Source organism: Ranitomeya variabilis, chromosome 6 (assembly GCF_051348905.1).
Source record: "Ranitomeya variabilis isolate aRanVar5 chromosome 6, aRanVar5.hap1, whole genome shotgun sequence".
Classification (NCBI taxonomy): domain Eukaryota; kingdom Metazoa; phylum Chordata; class Amphibia; order Anura; family Dendrobatidae; genus Ranitomeya; species Ranitomeya variabilis.
The window spans coordinates 416,508,759-416,524,946 of NC_135237.1; the positions used below are offsets into that span (position 1 = coordinate 416,508,759).

General features: G+C 42.5%; 1 protein-coding gene across 1 annotated transcript in view; it reads right to left on the reverse strand.

Annotated features, from left to right (window-relative positions):
* SMCHD1 (structural maintenance of chromosomes flexible hinge domain containing 1) overlaps positions 1 to 16,188 on the reverse strand; it is a 584,899-nt gene that overhangs the window by 314,304 nt on the left and 254,407 nt on the right. Inside the window, exon 19 of the mRNA XM_077270310.1 lies at positions 2,055 to 2,174. Coding sequence (XP_077126425.1) covers positions 2,055 to 2,174 — 120 coding nt within the window. The remainder of the gene's footprint in view (positions 1 to 2,054; positions 2,175 to 16,188) is intronic.

The window sequence follows — 16,188 nt, forward strand, 5'->3', positions numbered from 1 at the left end:
ACATTGACAAGGTTCGAAAAAAAGATTTTTATTTGAAATAATAATTTTCTCCTTCCAACTTTTCTTTCGCCAAAGAATGCTCCCGTTGCAGCAATTACAGCACTACAGACCTTTTGCATTCTAGCAGTTAACTTGTTGAGGTAATCTGGATAAATTTCATACCATGCTTCCAGAAGCCCCTCCTACAAGTTGGTTTGGCTTGATGGGCACTTTTTGCATACCATACGGTCAAGCTGCTCCCACAACAACTCAATGGGGGTGAGATCTGGTGACTGAGCTGGCCACTCCATTACAGATAGAATACCAGCTGCCTGCTTCTTCCCTAAATAGTTCTCGCATAATTTGGAGGTGTGCTTTGGGTTACTGTCCTATTGTAGGATGAAATTGGCTCCAATCAAGTGCTGTCCACAGGGTATGGCATGGCGTTGCAAAATGGAGTGATAGCCTTCCTTATTCAAAATCCCTTTTACCTTGTACAAATCTCCCACTTTACCAGCACCAAAGCAATCCCAGACCATCACATTACCTCCACCATGCTTCACAGATGGTGTCTGCACTCTTCCAGAATCTTTTCAGTTGTTCTGCGTCTCACAAATGTTCTTGTGTGTGATCCAAACACCTCAAACTTGGATTCGTCTGTCCAGAACACTTTTTTCCAATCTTCCTCTGTCCAATGTCTGTGTTCTTTTGCTCATATTAATCTTCTCCTTTTATTAGCCAGTCTCAGATATGGCTTTTTCTTTGCCACTCGGCCCTGAAGGCCAGCATCCCAGAGTCGCTTCTTCACTGTAGACATTGACACTGGCGTTTTGCATGTACTATTTAATGAAGCTGCCAGTTGAGGACCTGTGAGGCGTCAATTTCTCAAACTACAGACTCTATTGTACTTGTCTTGTTGCTCAGTTGTGCAGCGGGGCCTCTCACTTCTCTTTTCTACTCTGGTTAGAGACTGTTTGTGCTCTCTGAAGGGAGTAGTACACACCGTTCAGTTTCTTGGCAATTTCTCGCACGGAATATCCTTCATTTCTAAGAACATGAATAGACTGTCGAATTTCAGATTAAAGTTCTTTTTTTCTTGCAATTTTGAGAGTTTAATAGAACCAACAAATGTAACGTTCCAGATTCTCAACTAGCTCAAACGAAGGTCAGGTTTATAGGTTCTCTAATCAGCCACACTGTTTTTAGCTGTGCTAACATACTTGCACAAGGGTTTTCAAGGGTATTCTAACCATCCATTAGCCTTCTTACACAGTTAGCAAACACAAAGTACCATAAGAACACTGGAGTGATGGTTGTTGAAAATGGGCCTCTATACACCTATGAAGATATTGCATTACCAAACCAGACGTTTACAGCTAGAATAGTCATTTACCACATTAACAATGTATAGAGTGTATTTCTGAATCTTTTAATGTTAGCTTCATTAGGAAAAACTGTGCTTTTCTTTCAAAAATAAGGAAATTTCTAAGTGACCCTAAAATTTGGAACGGTAGCGTAAACATACAAAACGAACGTGTCAAGAAGGCCTCTAAGAAAGTGAAGATACTGCACAGACTGTAGAAGGATCAAGCAGAATAGAAATGAAACTGTGCCAGTACATGAGAGATACTGAAGAATTCAAAATCCTAGACCCACACAGGTCTCAAAAAGTTGCAAACAGTAACTTAGGTAACTGAAAATAGATAAAGGCATGAATATCACAGCCTTTTAAAATAGTGTAACATTTTTTTTTACCCAATATAACTATAATATGTAAAAATTATCTTTTGGGTGTCAAAATGTTTCTATAGTCTGTAGAGAAACACTAAACATTAAATGCACTAAAAAAAATCCAATCAATTCCTCCATTAATCTTTCATTGACTCTCTTTAGTTTATTGTCTCATATTAGAATGAAAACTGAAATATATACAAAAATCTTCTTTATATGTCTCAAAAGATCAACCATGCCCTCCTTTTCTACACAGGCAAAATCCCAACTGTAAACATTTATTTTTTTTTAAGAAAGAATAGATATAATAACCAGACTAATTGGTAGAAGTCACAGATGCTTACCCACAATCTTAAACAGAATTCTTTTACAAGGCAAGGCTTTTTCCCCATATTTGTCAGCATTACTTTCGTTTAACACGACTTGAAGTTTCAGTGTATAATCACCAAGCTTTGTAATGTTCTCTAAAATAAATAAAATCGGAAGAAGAAACGTTACATTTACATAGCAAAGGCTTCTTTCAATTCCAATCTAATACGAATTTGGCAACGTCTCTTTGCTAGTACGTGCCTTAATGTATATATGAGAAAAAAAAATTGTTAAGCAGAAACGATAAACTTTTATGGGGCAGATTAATCAAAACTGGCATTTTGTATGCCAATCTGTATTTCTCTGGTTTAAAAAGAATAGTCTGACAGCTGACTTGTGACAGTGCGTATTCACCATGCAGATGGACAGTCCAAGTGGGCGATGTGGACAAATATAGTCCGGGTTTTCTCAATTATTTTCTATTGAGAGAAGCCTAGATGAGACAATAAGGCAATGTGCACATGTTACATATTAGATACAGTCATTTCTGGTGCGTTTTTTTTACACAGTTTTCAACCACATATTAGTATGGGTGAAATCATCAGCAGAAATGCTGAAAGAATTGACATGCTGAAGATTTAACTCTGCACCAAATCTGCAAGTCACAAATAAGCAATGTGTGCATGAAATTTCAGGCTTCTCATTCACATTACTGGCATCAGGAAACCCTTCTGGTTATGTTACAAAACTACACAGAAAAAAACCACTACAAATCTGCAACATGTACACAGGCCCTAATGTTTGAGTCCCCAAGTATGCAAATCACATAGGGAAATACAGGACACGCATGACCATATGCGTATTGTACTGTCAAGACTTGCCAGGGTACAGTCAGAGTGACTGAAGACTTCCCTTCTTGGCCTGTAAAAACTCCTTTAACCCCTTTGAGACCATGCCAATTTGTACAATTCTGACCACTGTCAATTTATGAGGTAGTTTCTCGAACGCTTCAACGGATGCCGGTGATTCTGAGAATGTTTTCTCGTGACATACTGTACTTTGAGATAGCGGTAAATTTTCAAAATGTTCATTTTATGCCCTTAAATCAAAGAGTCATATCACACAAAATAGTTAGTAAACAACATTTACCACATGCCTACTTTACATCCGCACAATTTTTGAACCAAATTTTTTTTTTTTGTTAGGAAGTTATAAGGGTTAAAAGTTGACCAGCGATTTTTCATTTTTTCAAAAAATTTTACAACATTTTTTTTTTTTTTAACCCCTTAAGCCCCGAGGGTGGTTTGCACGTTAATGACCGGGCCAATTTTTACAATTCTGACCACTGTCCCTTTATGAGGTTATAACTCTGGAACGCTTCAACGGATCTTGGCGATTCTGACATTGTTTTCTCGTGACATATTGTACTTCATGTTAGTGGTAAAATTTCTTCGATATAACTTGCGTTTATTTGTGAAACAAACGAATATTTGGCGAAAATTTTGAAAATTTCGCAATTTTCCAACTATGAATTTTTATGCCCTTAAATCACAGACATATGTCACACAAAATACTTAATAAATAACATTTCCCACATGTCTACTTTACATCAGCACAATTTTGGAACCCAAATTTTTTTTTGTGACGGAGTTATAAGGGTTAAAAGTTGACCAGCAATTTCTCATTTTTACAACACCATTTTTTTTTAGGGGCCACATCTCATTTGAAGTCATTTTGACGGGTCTATATGATAGAAAATACCCAAGTGTGACACCATTCTAAAAACTGCACCCCTCAAGGTACTCAAAACCACTTTCAAGAAGATTATTAACCCTTCAGGTGTTTCACAGGAATTTTTGGAATGTTTAAATAAAAATGAACATTTAACTTTTTTTCACACAAAATTTATTTCAGCTCCAATTTGTTTTATTTTACCAAGGGTAACAGGAGAAAATAGACCCCAAAAGTTGTTGTACAATTTGTCCTGAGTACGCTGATACCCCATATGTGGGGGTAAACCACAGTTTGGGCGCATGGCAGAGCTTGGAAGCAAAGGAGCGCCATTTGACTTTTCAATGCAAAATTGACTGGAATTGAGATGGGACGCCATGTTGCATTTGGAGAGCCCCTGATGTGCCTAAACATTGAAACCCCCCACAAGTGACACCATTTTGGAAAGTAGACCCCCTAAGGAACTTATCTAGATGTGTGGTGAGCACTTTGACCCAACAAGTGCTTTACAGAAGTTTATAATGCAGAGCCGTAAAAATAAAAAATCATATTTTTTCACAAAAATTATCTTTTCACCCCCAATTTTTTATTTTCCCAAGGGTGAGAGAAGAAATTGGACCCCAAAAATTGTTGTGCAATTTGTCCTGAGTACGCTGATACCCCATATGTGGGTGTAAACCATTGTTTGGGCGCAGGGCAGAGCTCGGAAGGGAAGGAGCGCCATTTGACTTTTCAATGCAAAATTGACTGGAATTGAGATGGGACGCCATGTTGCATTTAGAGAGCCCTTGATGTGCCTAAACATTGAAACCCCTAACAAGTGACACCATTTTGGAAAGTAGACCCCCTAAGGAACTTATCTAGATGTGTGGTGAGCACTTTGACCCAACAAGTGCTTTACAGAAGTTTATAATGCAGAGCCGTAAAAATAAAAAATCATATTTTTTCACAAAAATGATCTTTTCACCCCCAATTTTGTATTTTCCCAAGGGTAAGAGAAGAAATTGGACCCCAAAAATTGTTGTGCAATTTGTCCTGAGTACACTGATACCCCATATGTGGGTGTAAACCATTGTTTGGGCGCAGGGCAGAGCTCAGAAGGGAAGGAGCGCCATTTGACTTTTCAATGCAAAATTGACTGGAATTGAGATGGGACGCCATGTTGCGTTTGGAGAGCCCCTAATGTGCCTAAACATTGAAACCCCCCACGAGTGACACCATTTTGGAAAGTAGACCCCTTAAGGAACTTATCTAGATGTGTGTTGAGCACTTTGACCCAACAAGTGCTTCACAGAAGTTTATAATGCAGAGCCGTAAAAATAAAAAATCATATTTTTTCACAAAAATGATCTTTTCACCCCCAATTTTTTATTTTCCCAAGGGTAAGAGAAGAAATTGGACCCCAAAAATTGTTGTGCAATTTGTCCTGAGTACACTGATACCCCATATGTGGGTGTAAACCATTGTTTGGGCGCAGGGCAGAGCTCAGAAGGGAAGGAGCGCCATTTGACTTTTCAATGCAAAATTGACTGGAATTGAGATGGGACGCCATGTTGCGTTTGGAGAGCCCCTAATGTGCCTAAACATTGAAACCCCCCACGAGTGACACCATTTTGGAAAGTAGACCCCTTAAGGAACTTATCTAGATGTGTGTTGAGCACTTTGACCCAACAAGTGCTTCACAGAAGTTTATAATGCAGAGCCGTAAAAATAAAAAATCATATTTTTTCACAAAAATGATCTTTTCACCCCCATTTTTTTATTTCCCCAAGGGTAAGAGAAGAAATTAGACCACAAAAGTTGTTGTGCAATTTGTCCTGAGTACGACGATACCCCATATGTGGGTGTAAACCATTGTTTGGGCGCATAGCAGAGCTCAGAAGGGAAGAAGCGCTATTTTACTTTTCAATGCAAAATTGACTGGAATTAAGATGGGATGCCATGTTGCGTTTGGAGAGCCCCTGATGTGCCTAAACATTAAACCCCCCCACAAGTGACACCATTTTGGAAAGTAGACCCCCTAAGGAACTTATCTAGATGTGTTTTGAGAGCTTTGAACCCCCAAGTGTTTCACTACAGTTTATAACGCAGAGCCGTGAAAATAAAAATTATTTTTTTTTTTCACAAAAATGATTTTTTAGCCCCCAGTTTTGTATTTTCACAAGGGTATCAGGATAAATTGGACCCCAAAAGTTGTTGTCCAATTTGTCTGGAGTACGCTGATACCCCATTTGTGGGGAGGGACCACTGTTTGGGCGCATGACAGAGCTCGGAAGGGAAGGAGCGCCATTTGGAATGCAGACTTAAATGGATTGGTCTGCAGGCGTCACGTTGCATTTGCAGAGCCCCTGATGTACCCAAACAGTACAAACCCCCCACAAGTGACCCCATATTGGAAACTAGACCCCCAAGGAACTTATCTAGATGTGTTGTGAGAACTTTGAACCCCCAAGTGTTTCACTACAGTTTACAACGCAGAGCCGTGAAAATAAAACATATTTTTTTTCCCACAAAAATGATTTTTAGCCCCCCAAATTTTTATTTTCCCAAGGATAACAAGAGAACTTGGACCCCAGAAGTTGTTGTTCAATTTGTCCCTAGTACGCTGATACCCCATATGTTGGGGTAAACCCCTTTTTGGACGCACGGGAGAGCTCGGAAGGGAAGGAGCACTGTTTTACTTTTTCAACGCAGAATTGGCTGGAATTGAGATTGGACGCCATGTCGCGTTTGGAGAGCCCCTGATGTGCCTGAACAGTGGAAACTCCCCAATTCTACCTGAAACCCTACCCCTAACCGTTTACTGAACATTTTCTGACAGTCATAAGTGCCACGTATATAAGTGCCACGTATATAAGTGCCACGTATATAAGTGCCACGTATATAAGTGCCACGTATTTAAGTGCCACGTATTTAAGTGCCACGTATTTAAGTGCCACGTATTTAAGTGCCACGTATTTAAGTGCCACGTATTTAAGTGCCACGTATTTAAGTGCCACGATATTTCAGTGCCACGATATTTCAGTGCCACGTATTTCAGTGCCACGTATTTCAGGCACTGAAAAATACGTGGCACGTAAATACGTGGCACGTAAATACGTGGCACGTAAATACGTGGCACTTAAATACGTGGCACTTAAATACGTGGCACTTAAATACGTGGCACTTAAATACGTGGCACTTAAATACGTGGCACTTAAATACGTGGCACTTAAATACGTGGCACTTAAATACGTGGCACTTAAATACGTGGCACTTAAATACGTGGCACTTAAATACGTGGCACTTAAATACGTGGCCACTGAAATATCGTGGCACTTATATACGTATATACGTATATAAACGTATATTTCAGTGCCACGTATTTCAGTGCCACGTATTTCAGGTTAGGGGTAGGGTTAGGGGTAGGGTTAGGGTTATTTGTTTTTTTCTTGTTTTCTTGTGTTTTTCTATAAAAACGCATGCGTTTTACCGCGTTTACATGCATTTTTTCACACATGCGGTTTTTTTAAAAAACGCATGCAGATAAAAACGCAAGTGTGAAACCAGACTAAAAGACGCTTTTTATAGCAAAAAAGTTTTTGCGTCTCCACATTTTGAGACCTATAATTTTTCCACATTTTGGTCCACAGAGTCATGTGAGGTCTTGTTTTTTGCGGGACGAGTTGACGTTTTTATTGGTAACATTTTCGGACACGTGACCATTTTTTATCACTTTTTATTCCGATTTTTGTGAGGCAGAATAACCAAAAACCAGCTATTCATGAATTTCTTTTGGGAGAGGCGTTAATACCGTTCTGCGCTTGGTAAAATTGATAAAGCAGTTTTATTCGTCGGGTCAGTACGATTACAGCGATACCTCATTTATATCATTTTTTTATGTTTTGACGCTTTTATACGATAAAAACTATTTTATAGAAAAAATAATTATTTTGGCATCGCTTTATTCTGAGGACTATAACTTTTTTATTTTTTTGCTGATGATGCTGTATGGCGGCTCGTTTTTTGCGGGACAAGATGACGTTTTCAGCGGTAACATGGTTATTTATATCCGTCTTTTTGATCGCGTGTTATTCCACTTTTTGTTCGGCGGTATGGTAATAAAGCGTTGTTTTTTGCCTCGTTTTTTTTTTTTCTTACGGTGTTTACTGAAGGGGTTAACTAGTGGGCCAGTTTTATAGGTTGGGTCGTTACGGACGCGGCGATACTAAATATGTGTACTTTTATTGTTTTTGTTTGTTTTTTTTAGATAAAGAAATGTATTTATGGGAATAATATTTTTTTTTTTATTATTATTTATTTAGGAATTATTATTTTTTTTTTTTTACACATGTGGAAATTTTTTTTTTTACTTTTTTACTTTGTCCCAGGGGGGGACATCACAGATCGCAGATCTGATAGTGTGCACAGCACTCTATCAGATCTGCGATCATACTTTCATCGGAGCAGGCTGCAGCTTTCATCTGCAGCCTGCTCCGACCCGGAAGTGCTCCCTGCAGGACCCGGATACAGCCCCTCGGCCATTTTGGATCCGGGGCCTGCAGGGAGAAGACGTTCGGTACGAGGTGAGTACATCACCTTGTACCGATCGTCTCAGGGAAGCCCGCAGGGAGCCCCCTCCCTGCGCGATGCTTCCCTGTACCGCCGGTACACCGCGATCATGTTTGATCGCGGTGTGCCGGGGGTTAATTTGCCGGGGGCGGTCCGTGACCGCTCCTGGCACATAGTGCCGGATGTCAGCTGCGATATGCAGCCGACACCCGGCCGCGATCGGCCGCGCTCCCCCCGTGAGCGCGGCCGATCGCGTATGACGTACTATCCCGTCACCGGGAATTAAGGCCCACCCCACCTCGACGGTATAGTACGTCATATGGGATTAAGGGGTTAAGGGACCACATCACATTTGAAGTCACTTTGAGGGGTCTATATGAAAGAGAATACCCAAAAGTGACAATTCTAAAAACTACCCCCCCCCCCCCCCCCAAGTGCTCAAAACCACATTCAAGAAGTTTATTAACCCTTCAGGTGCTTCACAGGAGCTGAAGCAACGTGGAAGGAAAAAAAAAGAACATTTAACTTTTTAGTCACAAAAATGATATTTTAGCAACAATTTTTTTATTTTCACAAATGTAAAAGGAGAAAATGGACCGCTAAAGTTGTTGTGCAATTTCTCCTGAGTACGCAGATACTTCATATGTGGGGGGAAACCACTGTTTGGGTGTACGGCAGGGCTCAGAAGGGAAAGAGCACCTTCTGAACGCAAAACTGGCTGGAATGGAGAGCGAACGCCATGTCGCGCTTGAAGAGCCCCTGATGTGCCTAAACATTGGAAAACCCCCACAACTGACCCCATTTTGGAAACTACACCCTTCAAGGAACTTATCTGTATGGTGAGCATGTTGAACCTACAGGTCCTTAACATAAGTTTAGTACATAGAGCCGTGAAAATAAAAAAACAGAATTAGACCGACTAGTAATGTTGTTTCCAGGAGTCCATCCTGACAGCACCATGGAGGTTGTCCTTCCTTCCTTATAGAGACAGGAAATGCACGAGAGGTTAAAAGACCCTCCCCACACCCATTCACCAGTGTTTTTCCAAGTACCAAAGCTGGATGGATGCAATAGTTATTTATTCAAATTCTGTACAAGCTAAACATCCCAAATACAAAATATAAAGGAGGGAATTACCAGTGCTGTCAGGATGGACTCCTGGAAACAACATTACCGGTAGGTCTAATTCTGGTTTTCCAGGGCGTCCCTCCAGACAGCACCATGGAGAATACCAAAGTACTCGAAGTTTAGGGTGGGACTACTGCCTGCAGGATCTTACGGACAAAGGCCATCTGATCTCCTGCCGCAGTATCCTACTTATAGTTTTTACAGAACGTATTTAAGGTAGACCAAGTAGCTGCGCTACAGATCTGATCCACCGATGGACTCGCCCTTTCGGCCCAAGAGGTTGCTAGTGCTCAGGTGGAGTGGGCTTTCAATCCTACTGAAACGGGAAACCCCTCCGCTTCATATGCTAGGGAAATGGAAGCTATTATCCACCTAGCTAAGGAAGGTTTTGATGCTTTCTTTTCTTTATTCTTTCCCCCGTACTGGATGAATACATTTGTATCCTGCCTCCATTTCAGAGTTGCCCCAAGATACCGGATGACTGTCTGCCTAATTTCCAAGGAGTGAAAAAAACTTTTCCTTTGGGTTTTTTGGGGACTGACAAAACGAGGGAGGTACTATTTCTTGATTTCAGTTTTGAGAGGAGACCACCTTGCGCTTAAACCCAGGATTTAGCCTTAGGACTATGCGATCGTCATAGATCTGAATGTAGGTGCTCTGGTTAGAGAGTGCCTGAATTTCACCTAGTCTTTTGGCTGAAGTGATGGCTACCAAAAAGACTGTCTTGAACAAAAGTTTTGCGATGTCAATGTCTTCTACCGGCTCATAAGGGGACCTACATAGGGCATTGAGCACTAGATTTAAATCCCACTGAGGGATAGATCTCCTTATTGAGGGCATTAATCTTTGTGTGGCTTTAGAAAAATGTGCTACCAAGGGTGAGTTGGCAGGGGAAAATCAAAATAAACATTAAGGGCCGCAATCTGCTCCTTTAGAGTGCTTGGTTTTAATCCCTTGCTAAACCCTGCTTGGAGAAAGTCCAGGATTTTTGGGATGTCGGGACGGGAAGAATCTATGAAAGAGCTACCACTTTCCAGACAGAATCTCTTCCGGATCTTATTGTAAATTGCATAGGTCACTGGCTTACGGCTGGCCTGGATCTTGGAGATCACCTGGTCGGAAAGGCCCCTTTCAGGATCTATGCAGATAACTAAAGGCTCCCTGGATCTGGATGAAACACTGGGCCCTGGGACATCAGGTCTTTTTTCTCTGGCAGCCGAAGCGGACCTCTCTGGGACATCTTCCTCAACAGTGAAAACCAGATTCGTTTTGGCCAAAAAGTCACCATCATCATCACTAATGCACCTTCTTCCTGGATCTTCATGAGGACCCTTGAAATTAAGGCGATGGGGGGGAAAGCGTACAGGAGGTCTCTCCCTCACGTATGGTTTAAGGCATCAATTCCTTCCAGGTTGTCCGTCAGACTGAGGGAGCAGAACCTCTGGACCTTGGTGTCATGATATGTACTTTTGCCCTGTCCTGTGTTTGAATAATATGCCGTTTGATGTATGTAACTGTTCTCTGGTTTCTATTAGCTGTAATTTATGTATTTTCTTGTGCTGGGAGTTCACCTGTAACAATATGTCTCCTTCCCCCAATACTTGCAGCCCTAGGCTATAATGTAATTAAGCTTTGTCAACACCACTATTGAAGAATAGCCTTTCTTCCTCACAGCAGGTGGCTAGTCAAATGTACATACTACATAGACTAAGTGGAGCCGACCAGTCTAGAATCTTCTGATGGACCCAACCATTGAATAGAAGGTGTGACCCCTACCCCCCCCTTCATGGGCGGATCCCAGGAGCTCAGACAATCCATTCTTATTTTGAGATCAGATGTGAGTTGATCCTTGAAGGAGAAGGAGTGGGGATTCTTAGCTGAGGCAAAACCCCACGTCCATCTGGGACTGCGGAAGCGAACGGGGCGAGACTTGAGCTGAGGACATATCTCGTCGTTCGTGAGATTGTTTTGGGATCCCTTGGACTCGTGTGGACTATTGCTTTGTTAGCTGGCACAAGGATTATCGTGAGGTGCCCCCGAACCTGTTCCGTTGGACTAATTGTGGACTCTGTAGATCTACCTGCATGTGTTGTTCCAGCGTTCTTGATAATAAATCTGTGGAATCATCCCTTGGCCTGTTGTCCCTTCTTGCTCTGCTGTACACCCCTTCACACTTGGTGTTTCTCCTGGACGCAAAGAAGTCTAAACTTCTCTGTTTAGCTCCCACTCGGTGGACCGAAACTTTTCTCTGCTGAGAGAGTCAGCTACTGTGTTTCTGGACCCTTGTAGATGGACTGCAGATATCGATAAAACTACCCTTTCTGCCCATGTAAATATCCTTGTGGACAGATCTTGGAGCACCTCGGTGTCTTGGGCCTCTCTGGTGACGAAGGAATGATACTGTTGTCATGTTGTCAGACATCACTTTTATATGCTGACCTCGCAGGCTGGACTGGTTCTGCCTTAGGGTTTCCCACACTGCCCGCATCTCCCTGAAGTTTGAGGACTGTGATCTGATGTGTGGGGACCAGTTTCCTTGATAATATCTTCCCTGTGAATGGGCTTCCCATCCTTATCCGCTCGCATCTGTCAATATTGTTATGCAATGTGACAAATTCCACGGAACTCCCCGCGAGAGGTTCTAGGGATTGGTCGAACATGTTAGGGATGACTTTAATGATGTGGATAGATGAATCTGTTTGTCCAAGGATGTCTGTCTTCTGTCCCAGGTCGACAGTATCTCCCTCTGCAGTCTTCTTGTATGGGCCTGACCCCAACGGACACATGATATGCAGGCCGTCAATGTTCCTAGAACCCTCATCGCTGCCCTTATAGAGACTTGATTCAGAAGAAGACGAATCCTGCTCTTCACCGTTACCTGCTTCTCTTCTGGAAGATGTGATAACCTCCGTTTGGAATCTAACATAACCCCGAGAAACTTCTTCCAGGTACCAGGCAGCAGGTCTGATTTTTTTCCAGTAGATGAACCAACCTAGATCTTCTAAAGTAGGGATTACTAGATCTAGTTGATCTTCTAATTCCGCCTGTAAAGAGGATATCAGCAGGAAGTTGTCTATGTATGGGACAATGACCACTTCAGAATGGAAGAGCGTAAAACTGGAAGTGATAGCACTTGCTTCCTAGCGTTAGGGTGAACCATAGGTATCTTTGCGAGAGTGGGTGAATCGGAACGTGGTAGTATGCGCTTTTTAGGTCTATTGTGCACATTACCGTGTCTTTGTCTATGAGGGGAATCGTGGTCTTTAGAAACTCCTTTCTGAACCTCTTGTACACTATCCACCGATTTAGTTGTCTCAAGTTTATGATAGCGCGAATCTCTCTTGAGGTTTTTTCTTTTTTTTTTTAATTGAGAACAGTGTTGAGTAATGTCCCAGACATTCTTCTCTTCAGGGAACCCTTTTTTCATGTCAGTGGCATTCTCTAGGATGTTATCGAGAACTGGGCCGAATACTCGCAAGCTTGAAAAGGGTATGGCACAAAGCTTATTCTTTGATTGGTAATCACCCGACCAAGTCTTCATCCGTACAGCTCTCCGAGCTGCGTCGGATGAAGAGTTATTGCGGGCAAACGTACGGATTCTGCTGATGCATCCGCCAAGAACCCAGTGGTGAGTTTTAACAAGGGAAGTCCTTCTAACATAGTCATTATAGAAATCTTTCCCTTTAGCTGCTCCTCCAGCTGGCCTACCCATATATGCATGGACTTGGCCACTGACGTGGTGGCAATGTTTGTTTTAGGGTATGTGCACACGCTGCGGATTTTTCCGCAGCGGATTTGAAGAATCCGCAGTGCAAAACCACTGCAGTTTTCACTGCGGATTTTATCGCGGTTTCTTCTGCGGATTCCACTGCGGTTTTACAACTGCAGTTTCCTATTGGTGCAGGTGTAAAACCGCTGCGGAATCCGCACAAAGAATTGACATGCTGCGGAAAATAATTTGCTGCGTTTCCGCGCGGATTTTTCCACATCATGTGCACAGCGTTTTTTTTTTTCCCATTGGTTTACATGGTACTGTAAACTTTGGGAAAACTGCTGCGGATCCGCAGTGTCAAATCATTAAGGGTATGTGCACACGCTGCGGATTTTGCTGCGGATCCGCAGCGTGTGCACATACCCTTAATGATTGCCGCCGATGCTTCCCAAGCCCTTTTAAGGAGCCCATCCACCTTCCTGTCCATAGGCTCCCTGAGGCTAGATGAGTCCTCAAAAGGAATTGAAGTCTTTAAGTCTTTCCAGACACTCTGGCTACTGGAACGTCGATTTTTGGAATCTCGTCCCAGGTCTTTATCTCTTCCAGGTCAAATGGCAAATAGAGCCTGAAATCCCGAGGAATTACTAAACGCTTTCGGCGTCTTCCCACTCTTCCATGATCATAGCCCGGATATTGTCATTAACAGGAAATAAGCGCTGAATCAGTGACCTCAGACCCTCGAACATTTCATCTTGAATCGACTGGAGTTTTTGGGATTCCTCTGTCTGCATAGTCGCTCTGACAGCCTGGAGCAATTCACCTGTATTGTCAGAGGAAAAGGTATTTCTTGCCCACTTCAGGAGGTTCCGAGGTAATTTCCCCCTCTTCCTCCAGATCAGAGTATATGGACTGATCCTCCTTTTCTGAGGATTGCTCCATTTCCCATCTCAGTCTTAGGCCGGGGACCCTGCTGAGGTGATTGAGCTGGTAACAGGCCTGAGATAGAAGCATGAACCTCCTCTCTAACCATGGAGCGCATCTCCGTGAGAAATGAACATTTCTCATCCTTGATGATTTTATATATGCATGATTCACAAAGCTGTTTATCCCCTGAACAAGGCAACTTGCTTCCACAAAAGGCGCATCTACTGGATTTCCCTGAAGCGCTGGCAGACCTCCTAGCCACAGGAGTTGAGGTTGGTGCTGTATAATCATAATATAGAATAAGATCTCTTACTCATTTAGCCCCTCTGTTATTTGCCCATTGCCTCCAGGCTACTCACGATCATTGGTGATTCAGGGGGGTATACACTTCCTAGGGTCCTCTATGCTGTTTCAGAGGTTTACTCTCTCACAGCCTAATACCGACTAAGGCAGGCAGGCTTATATCCCTACCTTGTCTTCCTCACTGCTTGGCAGGTCCTCTCCGGAAACCCTGTGCTGGATGCCCGGCACCTGGCATCATCGGTAGGCAAGTCGCTCCCTGCGTTCCAGTGTGGGACGCAACCGGAAGCTCCACCAGCTGCCCCGGATGTGACGTCAGCGGAAGCGACCTGCCAGTATTGGACGCCGAGAGCCCTCGCTGGAGCGGCTCCAAACCCCGGAGCTCCTGTTTAACAGAGGATCTGGCTGAGGAACCCCCCCTTTGCAGGGTGTCGGCCCCGGGCTTCTTGACAGGGGGAAGGAGAGGATGAACCCCGGAACCGCCTGAGCCCGTCCAAGGTAAATGTTTGCCAGAGGTCCAACACCGATCTCTCTCTCTCTCTCCTGCCTGTCCTTACAGACCCAGGAAAAACACTGGTGAATGGGTGTGTGGAGGGTCTTTTAACCTCTCGTGTATTTACTGTCCCTATAAGGAAGGAAGGACAACCTCCATGGTGCTGTCAAGAGGCACGTCCTTGCAAATCACATTTTTTCCCCAAAAATTATCTTTTAGAACAATTTATTTTCACAAGGGTAACAGGAGAAAATGGTCCACTAAAGTTGTTGAACAATTTCTCTTGAGTAGGCCAATACCCCATATGTGGAGGAAAACCACTGTTTGGGCGCATGGCAGAGCTCGTAATGGAAGGAGTGACGTTTTGGATTGCAGACTTTGATGAAATGGTCTGCGGGCATCATGTTGCGTTTGCAGAGCCTCTGATGTGCCTAAACAGTGGAAAACTCCCCCAATTGACACCATTTTGGAAACTAGAACTCTCAAGGAATTTATTTAGATATGTGGTGAGTACCGTGAACATACAAGTGCCTCACAGTAAATTATAACGTGGAGTCGTGAAAAAAAAACAACACATTTTTTCCACAAAAATTATCTTTTAGCCCCGATTTTTTTATTTTTCCAAGGGTAATAGGAGAAAAAGTTGTTGCAGAATTTTTCCCAAGTATGCCGATACCCCATATGTGGAGGAAAACCACTGTTTGGGAGCATGGCAGGGCTCGGAAAGGTAGGAGTGAAATTTTGGATTGCAGACTGATGGAATGGTCTGCGGGCGACATGTTGTGTTTGCAGTTTGGAAACTACACCCCTAAAGGAACTTATCTAGAGGCATAGTTTTATAGTAATGATTATAATGCTTTTGGTTTAACTGCTGTATGAATTTATAATGTGGTGTTAAGTGTAAGATGTGCAGGATACATCAGACTATAAAAGTGTGTTGTGTCAACAGGATATAAACTAATTTTATTAATTTGTGGACGTGTGGTACGCATTGAAGCATTCCTCTCCTCAATTTAGTAAAAATTACTGTATTAGTCGACATTTACTACTGTATACTTTACTGTCACTAATCAAAATTTTTTGATTCTCTTTTTAAAAAAAAAACAACAACAAAACAAACAAAAAAAAAAAAAACAGAGGTTGATCACTGAAGTGCCCAGTGATCAGCGCTTAATGGCTGCAAGACGGAGGGATGCTTCTTGTTTCCATGCAGACATTAACTGAATTCAGTAAAAAAAAATACTGAAATACTGTAGTAGACGACGACTACTACATTAAATTTTTACTGTCCCTAACTAATCTAATCCTTTCAACTAATCTAAATGTTGTT